The 22,807-nt window shown below is 41.2% G+C and overlaps 3 protein-coding genes across 15 annotated transcripts in view; 1 reads left to right on the top strand and 2 right to left on the bottom strand.

Moving 5' to 3' along the window:
- Positions 1-22,807, top strand: part of MED12L (mediator complex subunit 12L) — a 327,766-nt gene that overhangs the window by 105,961 nt on the left and 198,998 nt on the right. The gene's annotated exons all lie outside the window — the stretch shown is intronic.
- On the bottom strand, positions 584-5,495 carry GPR171 (G protein-coupled receptor 171). Its single transcript, XM_058550910.1, has 2 exons — positions 5,407-5,495; positions 584-1,591 (listed from the first exon to the last, which is right to left on the bottom strand). Exon 2 carries the CDS (start codon positions 1,541-1,543, stop codon positions 584-586), a length of 960 nt encoding a protein of 319 aa, XP_058406893.1. The 5' UTR covers positions 1,544-1,591; positions 5,407-5,495.
- The window catches only part of P2RY14 (purinergic receptor P2Y14), a 52,283-nt gene continuing 44,478 nt past the window's right edge, over positions 15,003-22,807 (bottom strand). Inside the window, exons 2-3 of one of the 3 annotated variants that reach the window (XM_058550870.1) lie at positions 20,548-20,619; positions 15,003-16,065 (exon numbers count right to left, since the gene is read on the bottom strand). In XM_058550870.1, the coding sequence (XP_058406853.1) occupies positions 15,025-16,038 (1,014 nt within the window). In that variant the 5' untranslated portion in view covers positions 16,039-16,065; positions 20,548-20,619 and the 3' untranslated portion in view covers positions 15,003-15,024. Of the gene's footprint in view, positions 16,066-19,254; positions 19,328-20,547; positions 20,620-22,807 lie in introns of those variants that run through there. The other 2 variants (XR_009221649.1, XM_058550880.1) reach the window with 2 other exon arrangements.

Raw genomic sequence — 22,807 nt, 5'->3', positions numbered from 1 at the left:
CAAGCCTTTTTAGAGGTAAAAATTTTTAGATATTGTGTTAGGAAACAATCAGATGGTAAAAATTGGAGTAGTGAGCTAGAAGGTTACTATCTTTGAAGGGATGGAGTAAAAATAAATCAGACACACGTAAAAATCGGCTGGCTTTTTTTTCTTTTTTTTTTTTAAAGTGATCTAAAGGGCTTTAAATTGTGTTACTGAATGAAGGGCTTTCTGGCAACTTCCACATAGAGACATAGAGATTACTTCGCATATTTCTATGAAGAAGTCAATTCCAGGCATTTAAATGACCACTCTGAGTCTCGGTCGTTGAACTCATTTGCATTTCAAGGCTATTACAGGGTTGTACATTGGTTCAACAGGACTTTGGGTTTTTGTACAAATGTTTGGGCTGAGGAGCATCAGCAACCACTAGAGTACTCCTCCTTGCCTTGCATTTGGAAACGGGGTTTCTCGGTAAACCAGGCCACATTTGCTAGCTGTCTGTATTTTTACTTACTGAGGCTCTTTTTTTTTTCTCTTTCCCGTTAGTTCTGTACTTATTGTCCACTAAGGCGAGTAGGAAGAGCATGAAAAATCCCATATGTTATGCATCGTTTTCACAGCTTGATTTTTCTTTCTGAGGCTTGGTCTCCTTGTGGGAAGCAAAAGTCTCAGCGACCTTTAGGCGGAAGGCTTTTGAGAGATGATAGTACAGGATGGGATCAAAGCACAGGTTCGACACCGCCAGGAGCAGCGTGGCCTCTTTGGCTTTGAAGAGTGCGATCCTGGTGGAGCAGTCAGATATGACCTCTGTCTGGCTGAGGGTATACGGGATCCGGACGATGTGATAAGGAACAAAGCATATGACGTACGCTGTGGTCACTAAAAGGATGCTGATGAGAGTTCTTTTCACGTTTGGATAGTTTTCATCATCTTTGTGTCTGTAGAGTTGTCGGATCACAAGGCAGTTAGATATTAAAATGATGGCTGAGAAATTTAAAAATATTGCTACACATATGAAATTTGTCAGCAGATGCCAGTTTCTTCCAAACTCCTTTTTGAATTCCATGCACCCCACATTTGGCTTTTCCTTGATGTCTTTGATGGGAATGATCATATTTGGCACCATTATAAGAAGGACCATTAGCCACACGACAGTCGATATCATTTTGGCAAATCCAGGTTCTTGTATGCGATAAACCTTGTAGCTGTGTGTCAGCTGAAGACAGCGGTCAATGCTGACAAATGCTAAGAAGATAATTGATAAGTACATATTAATGTAGATGAGGCAGGCTGTTACTTGGCAGTGGAATATCCTCAGTTTCCAGGGTGCCACGCCCAAGTCGACAACGATTTTCACTGGTAATGCCAGAGTGAGCAGGAAGTCAGCTGTAAGCAAATTAATTAAGTAGATGCTCACACACCGGTGATTTGTGTTTTTCTGTGTGAAAGCCCAGGTTGCAAAACAACTCCCAATAATTCCAACAAGGAAAACTAAATAAAAAAAATACGTGAATGGCTCCAGATCTCTGTAAACTGGGCAGAAGATAGAACTGTTTGTCATCTTGAGGGAAAGTAAGGAGGACTCTGTCAAAAAAAAAATCCAGAGAATCTGAAAAAAAAGGGGGGGGAGGGGAAGGAGATTAGTAATTAAAATTAGAAATTATTTTCTTTAGAAACATCTGCACTCACAATACCACAGTCATGGTCTTTCTAGTTCTTAGATAGAATTTTATTCGTGAACTTAGTAGATTGTGTGGATTTGTGGGAACATCTTAGATTATGAGGAAGCCTGGGTTTTCCATGGTCTGATTTTGGAAAATCCCATGTAGATTTGTTTCTAGAAGGGATATTTTTGACATCATAGTTGTGCATTCTGATAGCTCTTTTGTTACCAGTTGGGTCGGAAGTTAGTTTGCAGAGGAGATGTAAGTGAACTGAAATTCTGAGAAATAGAGGAAACTAGGGTAAAAATGGTTTGGTTGTGGCTGCGCCTGAGGAGCTTTCAGTGAGGCTCCCTGGCTTTCTTTTTTCGTAGATTGATAGAACTCCTCAGGCTGGAGGAACTGAGGTGGAGAGGGGTGGGAAGGGGCAACAGAAAATTGTACTAAAATTTAGAAGATTGCTATTTAAAAACTAGTAGGCCCTTTATTGTGTAACCTACTAAAACATTTTCACGATCCGAATTTCATTTCAGTTTTCTTTTAAGCAGAAAGAGTTGGATTAGAGTCTGGTCCTGAATTGATGCTTATGACTTCCCTTCCCTGGCTCCGGTTTCATAGTGGTCTAGACCTGTGATGTCCAGTGTGTGGGAGGTTGTGGCCACAGGTGACTGTTGAGCCCTTGAAATGTGGCCGCTCCAAATTGACATGTGCTGTAAATGCAAAATACACACTGGGGCTTAAAGATTTGGTACAAAATATTATTAAAAAAATAGTACAAGTAGTAGAATTGTACTATTTTCTACAAATAGTACAACAATTAGTAAAATATCTCCTTAACACGTTTTATATTGAGCACTTGTTAAAATGATATTTTCGCTGTATTAGGTTAAATATAGTAGTCAAATTAATCTCTCCTGTTTCTTTTTGCTTTTTAAAAAGCAGCTACTAGGTAACTTTAAAGTACCTTTGTGGTTTGCATGATGTTGCTATTGGACAGTGCTTGTGTAGATGTTTCCCTGCCAGTGTTTTTGAGAAGTTTGACCAAGAATGTATTTTAAAGGCTTCTAGGACAAGAGTGTATGACTGTCGATTACAAAATTCTCAAAGAGAAGCTCAGTTATATTAGTATCAAAACATCTCACTTGAGCACTTGAGTGCGTTTTTCCTTTTCTTTCGTTGTGGGTTTTGAGGCTGTGAAGCCCAGAAGCATAAGTCATGCCCTTAGAACCATCGTGATCGACACCGATAATGACAACACCTTGGCATGCTCCCTCCGGATCTGGGACATCGTGCGGTTGATGGGCACAAGTTACGCTATGTGGGCTGCACTTCCTCCCTGTGACCTGGTCCGTCACGCTCTCAGGGCCACGAGTACTGCTTGCTGGGGCTGCTTCGTGATATGCACCCTCCTCGTGCATAGTAAACACCTTTCTTTTTTTTTTTTTTTATGAAGAGAAGATTATTTGTGTGTTTTAGCAGGAAAAAAATTGCTGTACAACTTTTGAAAAATAGCAAATAATAAGTGTAGTGGCCGACTAAGAAGGCCAAGTAAGCCCATTCTCTGAAACCTCCCTTTAAAACAAAAACAAAAACTTGTGAAGCCTTTCTGAATCTTGATTCTCCTAATTATTTAATGACCCACTGTGTACATCTTGGGATGAAGGAGCATGCGAGCGGATTGATGAAGCAGGTGGACATTTCAAGGGCACACGTCCTCCCCCTTTCCCTCCCTGAGATAGGACTGTAAGGTCCATGAACAGTGTCATTCATTCTGTACTAAACTCAGTGAAAACAACGACGCGCTTACTTTGTGTGTGGCACTGCACTAAGTACTTCACATGTACTTCCTTAACTTTCATCACTCCCACCATGTGGGTGTTACTACCCCTCTTTTACAGATGAGAAAACTGAGGCATGGCGAGGTTAAGTAGCACCCAGGATTATATAGCTGGTAAGTTACAGAGCCAGGATTCCAACATGGACCACTCCAAAACCTTGTCCCAATAATAATAGTCATAATGATGATGGTGATAAGGATTATTATTGTTATAGCAGCCAACCTTTACTAAGAGCTTACGATGTGGCAGGAACTAGATTCTAAACAATTTTCATGTAAAAGAACTGATATAAAACATTTATTCTTATTTTTTTTCCTAAGTACTAATAAGAGAAGTTTAGGCTTCGTGTATTTTGATAGTTCATTTTTATAATATATATATTTAAAAACCAAACCTAGCTTCTATTCTTTAAGTCTAAACCTTGTTTACTTTCAGCATTCTTATGACCTGGGCCCTCCGTACCATCCCCACTGTCTTAATCCCAACTTTCTACTTTAAATTGGTGGGGTCTCTGCTGTTCTGTGAGCTGTTCCTTCCTGCCTTTGTATTTTTGGTTGTGATAAAATTTTGGGATCATAGGACTTTAAGGATGGAGGGAACCCTTATTGATAGCATCTAGTGCAGTCCTCAGATCAGTTGAGGAGGCTGAGGTCTGGCACTGAGGTGTTGCTCCAGGTTTTACAGCTTGTTAGAGCAGGCTAGGCTCTGACCTGGTTGGTAGTTTTCTAGACTCTCGGCCTTGATCCTTCCCGTGCCCGAGTCCTGCCTATCCCCTGTGCCTGGAGGAAGCTCTTCACCTCTGAAGTCTGCTTCTGGCTTCACTGATTTCCTTATGACTCTGATTCTTGATAGTAACCATTTATTTTTACCTGGGCGCCCTGAATGGCCTTTTCTTCACTGGGTCAAAAGCCAGTGTTGGTGTAAAGTGATCCTCATCTCCCACCTTTGCTCATTGTTCCTTTCCAAGGTGCTAGATTTTGGCTTATGCACTTGTATTTCAAATATTACGTAATAATGGTAACATAATGGTGTGTTTCTTTAAGTGTCCCTATTGCTCATCAGTTATACAATAAATCTCATTTTATAGATGAATGTAGAAGAGAAGGATTCGAGAATGATTTGTTTTGATGAATTAATATTCTCTGTAATGAGAACTGACTGTATATATCACCTGCGTTAGTTCTTTCGACAGTAATTACAGTGTAACCATTCCTTCGCTGGTGCTTGCGACTCCCGTAGTGCCCTGCAGTTGTTTTCCATAAACATCAGTCTAGATTGCAACAAAAAACCTCTTCCTTTAACATTTTTGGTTATGTTGATTAGAGGTTGAATTGTACTACAACATTCTGTGTTCTCTCTGATGAATTTGAAAACTAAGTGCTTAATAAGTATGTTGTCAACCAGTTAGTAACCTGTGGAAATTTGAGGTACCCAGAGGTGCTCCAGCAAAACCAAGACAAGATTCAAGTGTCTCCTTTGTTTGGATCGAGTGCTCATTGCTTAGAAGATAAATAAACTCATTAGATTTTTTATGGAAGTCACAATGGAATTTTCTTGAAAATGCCTATCTTAGTGTTTGTAGAGGAAAGTTGTAAGACCTGTCGTGCCCTGTTGTGAAGACTTACAACATGGCCTTTATCCATCCGGTTATAAAATTGAGTTACTAAATAGTTATGCTTACCTGTAAGCAAGTATTCAGTCTGTGTGAATTAAGCTGTCTTTCTGAGAGGATGGATGGGTCATCAGAAGAAAATTATAGTGTAGTTCACAGTGAGAATCTGTTCAGAGTTTAATAATTGGTGCTTTCTTACGCAGCATCCTTATTACATGTTGGCATTTCCAACTTACATGGTTTAAACACTGAAAATCAGATTTCCCTTCCATGGAAAGACATTTGAATATATTAAGTATTTGAAAAGACATACCTGGAGATGTCTTCTCTGAGCCTCAGCGGGCCTCACTTCAAATCTTCAGAGAAGCCCGAGCTGTTTGACAAGCCGCGGCGGCAGCAACCCCATTGCAGGACTGCTGGCTGTACAAAAAATTTCCTTTCCTTTTTGTGTGGTTTTAAAATGTTGCATATTGACGTAGATGAAACTGTGGTTTGCAAATAGTTTAACTGTATGAAAGTCTCCTAAAGAAGTTCTTTTCAATTTTGTGTATGCTTTCTTAAGCAATTCAGATTTGTCCATTCTTTTAGAGGAAAGATTTTTATTTGTCGTTTGTGATACCTAGCTTTTTTTTTTTAAAGCAGCCAAGATGTGTTTCGCATCATAATGATTTTGAAAAACACCAATTGTGCCTTGAAAGGGTTCTGAGTTAAAGATATTAGATATTTAAGCAAAATTTCTTTAGTGTACATCCTTAATAGTCATAGTTGATACTCATCCTTCATACGGCCTTTCAAAGTTATAATTTAAAAAATTGTTACAATTTGGATCCTGCTGAGACATCTACTAATAAATAAAAAAAGATGTGACTTAACATAGTCTGGTAAAGTATATGTTTTATTTATCTTCATTCGTTTTTGTTCATTGTAGAAAAATCTGGAAATAGAAAAAAATCATTATGCAGAGAGATAATTACTGTTAACATTTTTTTGGTGCATATGTTTTAAAATTTTTCTATGTGTATATATACCCACTTGAAAAATGTTATTATATTGTATGTACTGTTTTATAGTTTGTAGTTTTTTCATTCAAGAATATATTGGATCTGTTTTTCTAAGTTATGGGAGTAGACCTGCAATGAGCATTTGTCAGTTTGGCCCAAACAGCTTAATGAATTGAGACAGGCATTTAGTAATTAATAGGTTATATGTAAAGGGACCCTCTAGTGTGCATTGAAATTGTTTGGGTAGTTGTTCATTCTGCCGGTGGGCGAGCAGATGTTTACTGAGTGTCTGAATGGAGCCCAGCATGGTAGGGACTTTATAAAAAGTCGCTGTCTCATCCACGTCATCAATTGGCTTTGTTGTGTTATCTTTCTTGTGTAAGAGTAGCTTTTATAAAGGAGAATATGAGCTCATGTCTCAAGCATATTTTCGAGAGTTCTAGGTCTGCTGGTCCAAAGTTGATTTTTTATGTAAAACTGTTGCCTGGTCAGGTGGAGTCTGGTTCTTTTATTGCTTCATTGGCCTGGTAGGTTCTTTCCTTTTGTTTCTTTTTCTCCTAATAATACTTAGTTTTCCAGATAAAAAGAAAAAAGTCAGAAGAAACCTTTCCAGAATCTGAAATGAATCCCTTTTGGTATTCGCTTTTAGAGAGAAAAATCTCTCAGAAGACTATATGAGAAATGTCAAGTTAGAGGGAATTTAGGGAGAGTCTAAGGGAATTTTTGAAAAAAATAGTGTAAGGATGCTGATGATGGTAGTGGCCACTTATTTCAGATGGTCTGGTGTTCTTCCAAATTCATGTAATTATTATTATTTTGCAGGGAAGACTTTTTACATATATTCACTTATTAAATTATTGGAAAAAACCTAAATCTTTCTCATACTTTGTATTTGATTTTTTGTTAAGAACCAATGTTAACTTTCATCATAATAGTGCCAGGAAGTGATCTGTCTTTTAAGATTTGTGTGCGTTGTTGTTGGGTAGGACTCACTGAAAAACCCACTTCAGAAAAGACACACTTAGAGATGGTCAAGTGAGTGAGCCTTTGTGATCAGGGTTTACATCACGAGGGATGGAAAGAATCTGATGAGATGGAGAGAGTGAGGTGGAGAGAATCTGCTGAGATGGAGAGAATCTGCTGAGATGGCGTTGACTGCCAACTGAGTGGTGTGTGGTTTTAATGTGGTGTGAAGGAAAACTAGAACAAAGGTTTTTGGTAAAGTTTCTTTTTCCTTTTTTTAGGTAGGCATATTTGTGTGTTTACTTCCCTGTTCACTTGGGGAGTATAGACAGAATTAAGAAGCACATTCAACTGTTCTTAAAACTCCCCTAAGGCCGCAGTTTTTGTGTCTGGATTGCCAGATATAAAAGAGCTGCAGTATCTTGGACCTAGGTGTTCTATTTCCTTTCTGGAATAGTGAGAAACCAGTCTTTTAATAGTGAAACTTGAACCACGTTCTTCCTTTTGAGAATGATCTTGAGGCAACCAGGTGTTTTGTGGAAGTTTATTCACAGGGGAAATAGGCTTTTTTTTGGCTACTGGCCCTGTTTTTGTTTTTAATATGAGTTCCATTTGAATTTCCATAAGTCACCTCTTTCTGTCCATTTCATTAAGGACAAATGTTTGTCAGAGTGTGTATCATTAGTGTTCTAGGAAATAGCGTGTCATCACTAGCCTAGTGTTTCAGAAACCCAAGGGGAAGAGGTGAGGTGAAGTTATTTTTCCCTCACCTTGGTTGTGGCCCTACTTTTTGTTTAAGAAATGACGTATTAGTTACTTTAATGGATATTTTGTACGTTCAAAATAAAAAGAGAAGCTAAATTGCCCCATGAATTGAGAAAGAAAATCTTTTTGTAGTCAACTCCCCTATCCACACAAATCATGCTTTTGATTTTATTGAACACAAATACCAAACAACAGGATTTCAGTATAAGTATCATTTTTAATGTTTAACATTCTTAAAATTTTCTTTTTAATAAACATAGCATGGTAGCCTTTTGGAACTAAGGAGAAAGAGGAAAATGAATGTTGGTGTAGGTAGCCACTGCGATAGCCAGACACGGGTCTGAGAATTTATTTTCTTGAAAGAAATACACGAGGTGTATGAGATTCCTCTCTTTACAGATGGGGAAACTGAGGCATGGGGGATTAAGGCCTTGCCCAGAGTGGCATGGTTAGACTCCTGTGTCCCAGCACTTAGTTATGCTTCTTATAATGAAAGCGTCAGATGGAAACAGTGGTTACGAAGGAGGCCAGCAGGTCAGCCCGGGCCCCCCCACCCCCCATTTAATGTTTACAGCCATTTGAATTTGAGAGCCGCTGGGCAGTGGGACCACTGTTTCCACTCTTCCTGTGGAGTTTGCAGCTCAGGATGCTCTCAAGTCAAAAGAGTTTGTATCCCGAAGCTTTTTATGATCTTTGGGCAAGTGCTCTGTTCGTTGGTTAGTGAATGGCAGTCGTCAAGACATTTCTCCAGCAGCTTGTGTGGCTGTGGGTCAGCCTTCTCTCTGGACCCGCTATGCTTTAGGTTTGAGTTTTGAAAGTCTTTTAAAACACGTGATCCTCTTTCCCACCTGGATTCATCCAAAGCTTTTTCTCCTGACTCTGAGATTGGTAGCTTCAGTCTGAGTGATGGGCGTGGTTGGACAGAGGAGGTGCAGACATAGAGCTTCCAGAAGGCTGCTGTTTGTGCGTGACTTCAACTCTGCCTCAGACTTCAACTTTCCCTCTTTAATGAAATAGGGAGTGAAAATCTGGAAGTGTTTTGAAGCAGAGATGTTTTGCCCGTTCTTGGAGGTGGACCCGGTTGCAGGAGTGGCAGAGTGTGCTCCTGTCGCTCCCCTCGCCCATCCTTTGGGGTTTCTGCTTCTTTCTTGAGTGTGCAGTGTTATGGGGTCAACACAGAGTCCATTTTACCTTTCAGTTGTGAGGTGTGGCTGTGCTCTTTGATCCATGGTTATAAAATAATTAATAGGGGGGACATCCCTAAAAAAGAACTTTTTAAAGGTTATCTTGTTTCTTTTTAGTCCCTGAAGTTCATGTTTTTTTTTTCCGTGTGAGCGGTTATGGTCCATTTCTTATGAAATTATGAGTAACGCATTTTTAAAGCTTAGAACTTTTTTATGACCTCTCTTGTTACTTTCCAGAACAAGGTTCTTTGGAGAAATTCTCCCTTTCCCTTGTCATGTGAATCTTTGATTTTTTGATCAGGTAGTTAAGAAAAATTCTAAGAAGGAATATTTATGGCCTGCAGGCTGCCTCTTCAGCTCCCATCCTAGAGCATATTCTTGTTACCCGCAGAAGGTTGCAGTGTGGAAGGTCGGTAAGGAACATGTAGGACTTGCAACCATGCAGATTGCTGCTGGCTTTCAGAAGCTGCGGGGATCCAGGACGCGCAGCCTGTCTGGCTAAGGGGTCCGGGGAGACATGAGTGAATGGTGGCACGCTTGGGGGACAACACAGGTGGCTGGGGTGTGGGGGTGTGTCTGGGGACTCTGAGGCCATCTGGGTGCTTGGAGTGAGAGGCCGAGGCCAAATCATGGATCAATTTGGTCAACCTTGGATGCTCTGATAAGCGAGCAGTGGAGAGCTCAGGAAAGTCACGTGAGGAGAGCAGCTGTCAGTTCAGCAGTGGTACTAGTAGTGAATCGGCGGACCTGGGAGTGCACTGGGTTTAGGGGAGAAAGTGGAAGACAAGTAATTAGGGAGGGATGATTGCAGTCGTTTTAGGTGAGACACAATGAAGACCTGAAACTCGATGGGAAGAGACTGGTGGCTGGGAGCCACTGCAGAGGTGGAATCAGGGTGTGGGGGTGTGGGGCCAGGACGGGAGCCAACTGAAGGCTGAGGAGGAATGGGGTTTGCAGGTAGAAAGGTGAATTTGGTTTATTGGCTCCCTTTGTTTTTAGTGCCACCTCATTATTTGATATGGCGTAGATTGCCTTTTGTTTTATTCCTTTTCATTTAGTTATTAAATATTCCTCAGTGCTTTATCAGTCATAACCAGGACATTTTGCATGTAACTTTGTAAACACTCTTATTTTGAATAGGATTGATGGAAATGCTGCTTTTTATTAAAAAATAGCATTTTCCTTTTTATTCCCCTAACTACTTCATAATGTCAACCAGATGAGAAAATATACTACTTCATAATATCAACCAGATAGGAAAATATACTTCATCATGACATTGCAAGTTTTTTTATTTTATTTTTATAGTGGCATGTTTTTCTTTGAATTTGATGTAGAGTTGAAATTGGCTTTTACTGTACAAACAAAATGAGGATTAACTTCTCATTTCAGTCAGTAAGATATCAGAGAGAGCTGGTGTCCTTTCAGAAAGCTAATGGTTTAAAGTAGAACATAAATAATTAACAGCTTGAAAAACGCTGCAAGTTACACATAGAGAATCTTTTAGCTTAGAAAAGGGATTATCAAGAAATTATTTTAAGTAATATGAGATAAAGTATGGAGATGATAAGAGCTGTGTTTCTGTGTGGTGTCCTTTTATGTCAAGAGATGGAAGGATAGGAAAGTAAATCCTTAAGACTTTGTCCTGCACTTTGGGGGGAGGTTTAGCAGGTCACCAATGATGTGGGATTTGGGAGGGAAGAGGGCAGTGGTGTAGCTCTGGGCTTCCCCTGGCATACTGATGATACCCTGTGCATTAGAGCTGGGGCCACCTGGAGGCTGGGAGTGGAACAAGGTGACCCCAGGTCCAAGGTCCTGCATTGCAGGTCCCCAAAGCACTGAAGATAGTGTTTGCAAAGTGAGGTGAGGTGGATTGGGAGGAGATCTTAACTACGATCATGAGAGAAGTCATTGAATTATACAACGAACACCTTCAAAAAGTAACAAGTAGTCTCATAAGCTTTATCAATGAAAATACTCCATAAATTTTGTTGTTGTTGAGAGGGGCCTATTTCTGTAATGCCCCTTCCGTGCCTGTACCCCAGCTTCCATTAGAGGTGGGGGAGGTAGGAATGGAGTAGCTTCTCATATTCCCTGTCAACCGTGGAACTGCTTTGGAGAGCAGCTGGGCCACAGGGGACATTTTCTAGATCCTTTTGTCGATAAAGCTATAGTTGTAGGTCCCCAAGTGCTATGGTGCCCGGCATGGCTTATAAACTCAGGTACCTGTGGCGGCAAAGAAGGCAATGAAAATGTGGTTGTAAGAGAGTAGGAAGTAGGGAAGGCTGAGGATGCTGGTGAGCGGAGAGCTTATCCTCCTCATCCAGGAGGCCGGCAGGGCCTTAGCTCCAGCAACTTGTCTCTCTGTGTCTCTGAAACACATTAAGTCACAAAATTTTTAATTGCTGTGGCAGCAATTCAAAGAAAATGTGGGGGCTGGCCCCATGGCGTTGTAGTTAAGTTTGGTGCGCTCCACTTTGGTGGCCTAGGTTCATGAGTTTGGTTCCTAGGTGTGGACCTACACCACTTGTTGGCAGCCATGCTGTGGTGGCGACCCATGGACAAAATAGAGGAAGATTGGCACAGATGTTAGCTCAGGGCGAATCTTCCTCAGGAAAAAAAAAATGTGATATGCCAACAGCTGCTTTACAACATGTGGAATGCAGAAATCTAATAGAAAGGTGTTCAAAAGTGGCTCTTGACTGGACTAAAGATCCCTGGGTAACGGGAATCCTTATGTTTTAACTGAACCAAGTTTCTGTTTTGATGCATAATTGATTCAACTATGTACAAAAATATTCTAAAGTGTTTTTATAAAATAAACTCTTGAGAAAAGAAGAATCAAGAAACAGAGAGATCATAATCATACAAAAAGATTACACGTGAAGCCTCTCCATGGAGATGTCAGAACCTTGCTGTGTCTTTCACAAAATGTTGTCATCGCTAGTGCTCGTTTGTTGGTCGTCTCCGCAGCCTCCATACTCTCTTTGCCCAACAATAAAAGCAAAACTTTTTCTTTGGGAAATTCACTTTTCCCTGTTCTTGGCCATATGCTATCACAGAGTCCACTCTGTCCCCAACATCAGGGTCAGGCCATGGTGACAATCAGCATGTCCGATTCCGCTGGCCGGAGGCTGGGATGGAACGTGACCCAGTATGACCCAATGAGAGCAAGTTGCACATTTCTGAAGAAATCCTCTAGAGGGCTGGCTGTGAGGATGTGAAGGCTAGAAGGGCTGCTTTCATTTTGCTACCACAAAAGAAGAGCCTGCAGCTTCCTATGAGTTGAAACTAGCACCAAGGAAGGTGGCTGGAGAAATGCTACAAACCCAGCCCTGGTTATATCAGTGGAGGCCTCACGTCAGCCCTTAACTAAAACCATACCCACGACTTTGGGTGTTGAGGTCTGTCAGCCAACACATCCCTTTTATTGCGTGAGTCCAATTTTAGTTGTATTGTTTTTATCACCTACAAATGAGAAAATCTTGATACATTGCCTTCACCAAAAGGTTAATCCAGAAACTGCTGAAAACACCCGTATGCTAAGCTTTGCCTCTACTTGATGGTGGAAGTAGAGTATGTGCCATTAGTTCTGTTCTGAGCTTAACCCTCTTACCACCACCTATATCCTTTGATTCTGGAGAAAAAGAAAAAAAAAAAGTATCTTTGTTAATACAGAAAGTATCTGTAACATCAAGAGATACTATCGTGCAGATTACAAACATAACAGATCATCCCCCCAAAATGACGTGGGATTTCCTATTGGGTAAACAGCACCATGAGGGTTTGTGAGTCTGAGGTGGGAGAGAGCTGGTGCTATGTGGGCTTCAACAGTAAAAGTCACCACTTCCTTCTGGTCCCCTGTTCTCTGTGAGATACCAGTGGCACGTGGGATTGCCATTTCATGACAGGACGTCCCCCAAAAGAACCACTTTAATGAAAGGAAGATTTCCCTTTCTATATGCCAGTTTTCAGAAGGCTTTACCCATTTCATAGCTCTGCTTATACAAAAGGATTCAATGTTGTATTACTTTATCGGTAGTAAATATATATTATAAACCTTATCTATAAACTAGCTATAGAAAAGAAATAAATTATTCCACAAAGTAGTTTAAAAAAAACAGTCCTGGTGATCTTAGAGAAGTTTCTGGGCCTACCCAGTGTTGCCTTTGCTCCTCTACTTCACGCTGTCTTGTAGCCCTGGACCTGCAAGTTCTCGTATGCAGCGACTCTTACTCATTCTTGCTTCACAGTATCCTTATCTGCCCTGTGTGTTGTTTCCTGAGAAATCGTGACTTGCACTTGACCGATGTGCTTTATTTAGCCCAGTGGGTCTGGAGGCATTACTTAGGGGCTCCTTGTATTCTCTCTACTTCCATTTTCTCCCGTAGCCCAGTAGGGGGAATATAAAACTCCAGTATTTGCTAATTTGTCCTGGCTAATGGAAATTGGGAAGAAGAGAGACAGCCAATTTCTTTTGCAAATATATTTAGCCAAACAAACACAGCAGGCTTAGTTTTGCCTGGCACGTATAGCATAGGCTGACGGTTTTGTTCTTTTTGAGAGAGGATATTTGACCTAGAGTTGGAAGCAGGGAGCTGTTACGAGGGTGGAAGGTGGACAGGGAGTGTGAAAACCTCCCTGGCTCTTCCTCAATTTAAGGTTGTTTTCTGAGTTTTGCCTAAAATCTGATGAGGTCTTAGAGCATAGGAATACTTATTTTGAAAAGTCAGTGGCAAATAGAATTTTCGAATTCTCTGTGTAACTTTCTTCTACTAGCATGCATAATTGACCGTATTACAGAAATTGCCCATGTCTTGACTGTGAGGAAATCTGGGAATGTTTTCTCATATCTTAATTAAGAAAAAATCAACAATATTAAAAATAATTTCTTTATTAGTACATATACAGTAAAGCATGAAATATATATAAACATGACTTACAAAAATGTTTGAGCACATTGGAAAGCTGAGCTGACTGACTTCTAGCCAGTTAATAGCAGATAAAGAATTAGTTATGATAATTTACAAGCCAGCAACCATGTCTCCACATATTAAATTCATCTGTTTTCCAGAAAATATAGTATGTAAATTTTCATTTTATGTGTAATTTCTTTATTATTGTAAATTTTAGATTTTCTTTTTATTACGTACATTTCCTTTACAAGAAAATTACTTTCTCCCACCCCTAGAGAATACTGTCTATTGCCAGCCTCTGTGTATGTGTGTCTTTGCCTAGTCATCCTACTTTTTTCCCATACCCTTGAACAGGGGCAGTTGCTGGCAGCACATGCCGATATCTAGCTTCGCTCAGTAGAGTCCACTTAGAAATATTCTAACACCAATACCTCAGGTCCGTTAAGTGGCTTAACGAGTCTTCATATAAAACATTTAAAATGTGTCTTATACCATCCTCAAAATGCTATCAGAAAAAATTACATTTTTTATTGCAAAGTACATAATTTATATCTGCTTTCCTTTGAAATACCATACGATAAATCAGTACGAGATTTCTTAAGCGATTTTCTGGGCGTCTGCTTAGCCTGCTCCTTCAAATCGGAGAAAACATGACTTGTTCACTACGAACAGGCCTCTCGTCCGTTGTCAAACTGTGCCTGTTGGTAAGTTGGTCTTTAATGACCCTGTTGAGAAAAATCGCATAACTCACTAACTTAATTCTTATGTTTAGAGAAGGAAGATGCCCCTGTGAATTATCTTGCTTCCTATTTTCTTTATTTGCTATTTAAAGTTCTACATTAACTGACCAGACTAGTGATTGTAAGTTTAAACCTTCTATTTTGATGAAATAAGATTGAATAATGTATGTATTATTTTTTTTCCTTGATGTCACAAAAAAGCATGGGAACTTACCTTTTTAATTTATTCTTGTACTAAATTGGACAGTAATGCTTACAGATAATACTTAGGATCACGGGCACGTTTCTTATTTGTGCCTCTTAGTATGTAATTGAAGATTACAGTATGTACACATGGGCTTTATTTGCAAGGAGGTGGGAAATCACAGAGCGTCCGTGCTTTCATGCAGTGTGTTTCCCCTTTTAGTCTTGGAAGTGTCTGAGTCATGCTGAGCTTTTAATGGGATGTGCAGTTTCTTACATAGGATTTCTCTAAATGGCTGGCAGAGAAAGAAATAAATAATGGGGTCCAGGCAGACGTTTGCAGCCGACAGGACCAGAGTGAATTCTTTCACGTAGTGCAAGGTTTCTTTTGAGCGGCAGCTGTAATGAGCCTCTGTTTGGCTCTGCGTGTAGGGGATTCTGGCGATGTGGTAAGGCACAAAACAGACAACAAACACGAACATGATGCTGAATATATTGCGGCTGGATTTCTTCTTGACCGAGATGGATTTCCTTTTGGACTTGAGGTGGGACTTAAAGATCTTCCTCGTGATAGCAGTGTAGAAGACGATTAACAAAAGAAACACAATCCAGAAGATGCCCACAAAGATATAGTTGGAGGCTTTGTGCCACTTCAGGCCCAGGACATTTTTCAGCTCCACGCATTTGATGTGCGTCACCTGCCTGGCGCTGCGGTTGGTCAGGATGCTGTTGGGGGCAGCGAGAAGGAGCATCAGCACCCACACCATCGCCGACAGGAGTTTGCTGTGGTTCAGGGACTGCAGGAAGGACGTCCGCAGCGGCCTCACGATTTTGTAGTACCTGTCGAAGCCAATGAGCCCGAAGAACACGATGCTGACGTACATGCTGACGTAGAAGAGCACCGCGGAGACCCTGCACACAAACACCTTCAGCTGCCAGGGGCCCAGGCCCGAGTCACCCAGAATCTTGAAAGGAAAGGTGAGACTCATCAGAAAGTCGGCAACGACGGTGTTCTTGAGATAGACGATGAAGCTCTTGGAGCTGGGCACGTAGAAGAAGGCCCAGGCCGACACGCCGTTGAGCAGGATGCCTGCCACGAAGACCACGAGGTAGAGCGCAGGGATGATTCGCTGAGTTATGAAGGGGTCCCAGGGGCAGGACCTCGAGGGGGGCTGTGCGGTGCTGGAATTCATCGCTGTGTCGCTTCCCGAGGGCGAGGCCTGGAACAGGACGTGACACAGTTACTCAGAGGGCACCGATGGCCTCCATGTCACTTGCCGTGTGATGAAGCAAGGGGCAGTGGATACAGTCGAACCTGCCAAGTTCTTGAAGCCAAGTCTCTGCTATATGTTAGTAAGGTACCCCTCCCTCTCTCCCTCCCTCCTTCCTTTTGAAAAGGGAAGAATAGAGACGACAGGAAAGAAAAATTGGAGAACACAGGACTGTCTGAGAACTGAGGTAATCGTGGAGATCAGCGTTCTCCTCAAGTGAGAACGGTTTCCTGTAAAACTCCAAAGTTCTAGGACATGCTCATTTAAATATAGTCTTGAAAGGTAATAACACTGTAAAAAGAGAATTAATCTGTTTCATTTTCAGAACTCTGTTTAGTATTTAGGTTTAAGAGCTATTGACACAGACCCTACATATATTGTGGACAATGTCTTACAAGCATACACATCCAAACGTAACTGGTGCTTTTGGTGTGGGATTGTGGATACCTTTGAATATTGAGATAGTCTGTTTTTCTTTTTTTCGTTGAAAAACAGATTTGCATTACTCTTATAAATTAGAAAACAAACACAAATGGTAAAAGTACCTTAAACATTCTGAGAAATGCTTCCCAAAGTACATTCTAGGTCTACACTGTCCAATTTGGTAGCCACTAGCCACATGTGGCTGTAGAGCTCTTGAAATATGGCCAGTCCTGATGGAGATGGGATGTAAGTATAAAATGCACAATGAACTTCACAGACTTAGTATGAAAAAAAGAGTATAAAATATCTTAATATTAAGATATTAAATATTGATTATGTGTTGAAATAATATTTTAGGAATATTCCATTAAATAAAATCTATTATTAATCCTAATTTCAGTTAATTTCACTTTCTAAGGATGTGGCTACTAGAAAATTTAAAATTACATATGTGGCCTGTATCATATTGTTATTGGACAATGCTATCCTAGCTATTACCCAGAACCTTCTTCTGTTAGGGAATCCTGTATATTCTTCACTGATGTCAGACATACTGATTTAGGGCACAGGAAAGATTAGAACTTCTTTGAAAGATTATTTGATACATCAAAGCAAATGTTACTGCCTGTCTTGTACACAATATCAACATCCTGCTTAAAACCCTTAGTGATTGCTCCCTGCCCCCAGGATAAAGTCCTAACTCCGTAACACGGAGCTACCAGCAGTCCCTCCTTGGTCTGATCCCTGCTTCCTCCACCTCCAGCAATGAGTTCCTGCTGTCCTGAACCCTTCTGCCTCCTTGTAGTTCCATGATTTCTGAGCTTGGACCGTTGCTCTGTTCTGGCCTATTTTAAGCAGTCACAGGTAAGAGTCTCCGTTGTAGGATGGAAAGGTTTGGGGCATACTGGCTGGGGGAGAAGCAGGGTGTTGCTGCTGCTATGAGGCTGTCTGGTTGGACACTCTGCGTGCATGAGTCATGAGCCAAAGGTAAATCCAAGACAATTTTGGTAGTAATTTTCAAGCTCTTCAATATTTTTCTTTAGCAGGGGAGTTGATGGTTGGGCATTGTGTCCTCCAGGTACATATTTTACTGTACTTGGTCTTGATGTCTCAGAGCGTGGTGGCCTTTTCTACAGTGATAAGGATCGAGAGAGGTGTGAAAACGGAGCTATTGTAACACATCTACAGCAGGTGAGGCCAGTTATATATTGAGACCAAAAGGCAGGAATATATGGTGGGTGAAAAACAGGATGAAATCATAACCGAGACATGTGTCACTTTGACCTTGTAACACCTACCCAGTCTCCTCTCCTTGTCTTTAGTACAGAGATGATTTAATGTCTTGATAAAGGACCTACCGAAACTTCAGGTCGTTTCACAGGTGGAGGAAATAGTCACATACTGATGCTGATTTTATACAAGAAATAAATAAGAACCAAATGAATCAGAAAGAAAACAAAGACTGTCTTGGTGTGACCCAGCAACCCTCCCTTCCCTGGCCCAGGCTCTCAGTTGATTCATTATTTCTAAGCAGCGTGCTCCAGCCCCTTAAAGATGAGAGACAGGCAGTGGAAGGAAAAAAAAAAAAATGAAAGAAAAGGACCTCTGGATGATGATCAACTGAAAAAGTGGGCATTCTGGTGAGCTGGTTTGTGGACGTGCACCCAGCCCTGCCCACGAGAGTTATTTCTGAGATTATCTCTGAATTTCTGTAGTGAAAGTGGTCATTATGTTAACCATGAGGCTTCAGCAATGTAAACAATGCCCCCTAAATTCTGGAGACTACTTTTAAGAAAGGTTTCTATATGTGGCAAAACTTTTTAAAAAGGGGGCCTTGGGCCGGCCCCTTGACTTAGCACTTAAGTGCACACGCTCCGCTACTGGCGGCCCGGGTTCGGATCCCAGGCGCGCACCGATGCACCGCTTCTCCGGCCATGCTGAGGCCGCGTCCCACATACAGCAACTAGAAGAATGTGCAGCTATGACATATAGCTATCTACTGGGGCTTTGGGGGGAAAAAATTAAATAAATTATAAAAAGGGGGCCTTAACAGAGCACATCTTCAGCTTCTTTTAGGTGGAACTCTTCTTGTTGCACAGGTGGAGGTACAGGAGAAGAAAATGACATGAGGTGTTTTAGTCTATATCTGCTATCTCTTTGGGTCTTTGGTAACATAATTAAAGATATGATGGAATGGGGTGTATGAGACCAAAAGACAGCTATTAAATTGTAATGGGAGCATATGAATCACTTTCTCTTAATGTTTTGCACAGCTAGAATATCAGTGCGAAGATCATGTGATCTAGATAGTGAGTGCACCTCAGCATTGGCGCAACGTAAGGTCTTAGGACTGTGCTGCTCTGTGTGTTCAAGGCGTAGAGAATTGCATATAAGCTCAGGGCTCTCCCTTTGGGCAGAGTTTAATTGATACAGGGCCATACAAGGCACTGCTCATTCTAGGAGTACATTCATCTTAATAGAAAGATGCCTAGTTGGCCTGAGTTCATTAGTCACCTTCTGTGTAATTACACAGGGACCTATTTTTCTCTTATATGTGGACCACCTTCCACCATTCTAACTGTGCCATAATTCTACTTTCTCTGAAGAAGAGAAATGATTTCTTCATAACGTTTTGATGAAATTAACAAAGCTCTTGATAATACTGGAGGGTTTTTTCAATTACCTTTAACAAATTTTTGTATAATATGAGGTTTCCTTTCAATGAAGTAATTTAGCCCAGTGAATGCTTGTCATCTTGAAGTAGCCAAAGTGTTTCTTCCCTAATGATCTGTCTTGTAGGAGAAAAACAAAGAATTAATTAAGTTAAATGAGCAGCAGAATGTTTTTACTGGAAAAGTGTGTATGGTAGCAATGTACGTGCTTGTTAAATTGAGTCTGTATAATTGTGAAATATTTCAACATGTGCATCTGGTGTCTTACTGTACTTGGTCTTGGGTGTCAATATTATGATGATGGATTTGGTGTGAGCTCCTGTGGGAACCTTATAAACTCTGTACTTGAGCACGTTGGATGGTAAGTGTTTTTAGTTGTTGGTTTATTTTTTTTCCCCCATGGATACAGATGCTCGTCAGTTTATTAAATTACTGAAGTTAACAATTGATCATTTTAGCCAGGATATCATAGGCAGGATTTTTTTTGTTTTTTGCTTAAAAACCTTCACAGTACTGCTATTTTGGGCCAGACAATTCTTTGTTGTGGAGGACTGCCTTCTGCATTGTAGCATGTTTGGCAGCATCCCTGGCTTCTACCTACCAGTAGCCCCATCCCCCCAAGTTGTGACAAAAATGTCTCCTGACTTTGCCAAATGTCCCCTGGGAGGCGAAATCACCCCTGGCGATCACCACTGGTCTGCTGACACTTAGGCATGGACTTCGCAGAGATAAAACAGCTGAAAGCCATGTCCTCTGATAGGAAGAGGGTAAGTTTGGCAGAACGGTGGTTGGATTTGGTTGTGCGTTGGTCTAGGTTGTCACTTTTCTGAATTCTTTAAACCAACACGTCTCAAACTTTAATGGGCATCCAGATTATCTGGGGCCTCAGACTCCATCGGTCTGGAGTTGGGTGTGATATTAATGCTGCCAGCCTGACGACTCGCTGGAGTAGACCTGCACACGGGACATTTAATAAATATTTGGTGAGGAGGTTAAAAAACTTGTTTTTCTTTGCAGTAGTTGGGACTCCAGATAGGAAAAAGTTACATTCTAGTTACATTTCTTGAGACTATTACTTATACACTAAGTAATAGTAGAATAAAAATAGGTTGCACATCTTCAAATCACTAGAGGGTAAAAAAAATAAAGGAAATAACATCTAGATCAGCAGATGATAGGGGGTAAAAAAGGGAAACAGAAAGAAAAACCAAGAAAGTAGGAGTAAGAACTAATATACCAGTTATAACAATAAATATGAGTCGAACTCAATTACAAAACAAAAGATTCACAAGTCATAAAGCAAATTCTACTATAAGCTATTCAAAGAGAGACATACCTGAAATCTAGGATCTTTCTCAGAGTATATTCATTACAGATTTCATCATAATAGTCCTATCCTTGTGGTCTCCTGGAAATGTAAATAGATATTTTATAGAAATCTATTTGAGAACAAGTGTTGAAGAACATCTTATGTTTACCTAGAATATTCCTCAGAGGTTATGGAGTTCTCTTTGGAAACGAAACAAAGAGATTAAGTTCTCTGTGGAGGAATAACATGTGTGATCCAGAGCCGTTCTGAACGTGCCCTGGGCGGGGACCATGCATCCTGACTTGAGCACAGTGCTTACCCCGGGGGTGTGGAGGGATGGTGCAGGGTGGTTGCGCTCTAGCTGTATTTGTGCTGTTTCATCCCTTAAATTCTGAAACAACTCTGCCTAAATATCACCATCAGTTGACACTGGGCGATTGGGTGCACTGATGTTACCAACGGTAGTTTCTGTGCTTTTATTTTTATATGTTTGAACTGTTTCATAATTAGAAATAAAAATGTCTGTGGTGAATGGATCACTATCAGATCACTGGCTCATCGGCCACCACCTGTGATGAGCATGTCCCTTCCTGTTCCTTGTTCAGTCCTTGTAAAGCAATCTGACGTTTACTCTCCTCGCCTCCAGTCTGGACTTCCTGAGCTTTAACCCAAGGTGCCCACACCTTTTCATGTGAGATAAATATTTGTTCCTAGATGATTCCTCTATCAGTAGAAAATGTTCAGGTGTGTGATCATTGAGCACGAGTCTAAACTTACCGGAGCCTTTTTCTCAGTTTTACTGATTTTATGTCCCCTGCCCTAACGTGGAACTTGTTTTCTGTTTTCCTTTTTGGTGTCAATATGTGATTTTCTAGATGGTTTCCAGAGCAAGTAGAATGGATTGGATAGAAAGGGGATTTATGTATGGGCTGCTTATTTAGTCCCGTAGTTTGTAATATTTTATGTTATTCAATACTTTATGACATTTTATATTTTAAAAATATTTTATACTATTCAATAATGTTGATTAATTCTCAGTCCATCATCAGGCTCCTGGCCTTTCTCATTCCGTGCTCGGTTGGGTGTTTTAGAACTCCCTGCACCCTGACTGTGGTCCTGCCTCTGCCTCAACACTGGGTCCTCAGGGCGCGTGCTCAGTGTCTTATGCTTCTAGGTGGTAAACCTGCTTGGGAGGAAGTCATCACAAGCGTGCCTGTTGATTTCATAGAAGTTACCGTTCTTTCTCAGGAGCTGACCACCCTTGACTTCTTGGAAGCCCTTTTCCTACTTGGCTCCTTATCAGATTCACACAGTGGCTCTCTAACCCTCATCTGCTCTCCTCGTGGTCCGTCTGGCCTACCCTCTCTCTGGGCTCAGCCGTGGGAATCTCACTTTCTCTTTTCACAGAAGAATGAGCCCCTTTTACTTCCCTCCATCACCCTGAGGATGTTCCACACTCCGCACACTTCTCTTAGGCTGCAGGGACCTCATTTCCAAATCCATCGCCCTTTTCTCGGTTGTCCTGTTTCCTGACATCTGCAGCACTTGTTGGTGTTGTTTTCCACTTGTTGAAGTCTTTTCTTCTTAACGTACATTGTTGCCTTGGGCTCCATGTAGATCCCTGATCTTTCTTCCTTTGCTAAGAGCTTTTGTTCATTTGCTCACTAAATCCCTCAGAACATGTTTGTGAGGCACTGTGGAGAAGCATCAGCCACAGGGAACTCTTAGGAAGCTCCCATTCTCGGGGGAGGCTGAACAGAGTGGTACTTCTGGGTGCGACAGGGGGCTCTCATGGTAGGAAGAGACAAAGGACCAGAGCGAGCACCTAAACCAGCTTCAGGAATGGTGGTATCAGGGCAGCCTTCTTGGATCATATGACAGTGAACGTTGACAAATGAGTTGGCTTTAGCCAGGCGAAGAAGGGGAGGGAAGGAGTTTTGGACAAGAGAGCTATGAGGCGCATGCACCAAGATGCATGAGATGACGGCACAGTGTGGGAGGGACGTGGATTGCCCAAGCTCTTGGGTAACATGATAGAGGCTTGCCAATGAGTTAGTATTGCCCCATTTTGCACATGAAGAAACTGATATGTAAAATGGTTAAGTACCTCATAGAAGTCGAATTGGGCAGTTAACACTTGATCAGACAGTATTCAAACTCAGGTCTGTTCAACTCCAAGCCACTTCTCCCCTGCTCCTGAGGGAATGTGGAGGCAGCGTGTCTGTGGGTGTTTGTGAGCATGAGCATGCACTCAGGCCTTCAGCGTTTTTCTGGAGTCTTGCCTTTA

This window comes from Diceros bicornis, chromosome 2 (assembly GCF_020826845.1).
Source record: "Diceros bicornis minor isolate mBicDic1 chromosome 2, mDicBic1.mat.cur, whole genome shotgun sequence".
Classification (NCBI taxonomy): Eukaryota; Metazoa; Chordata; class Mammalia; order Perissodactyla; family Rhinocerotidae; genus Diceros; species Diceros bicornis.
The sequence above is the reverse complement of the archived record's forward strand: the minus strand, read 5'-3'. Positions and strand labels throughout refer to the sequence as shown.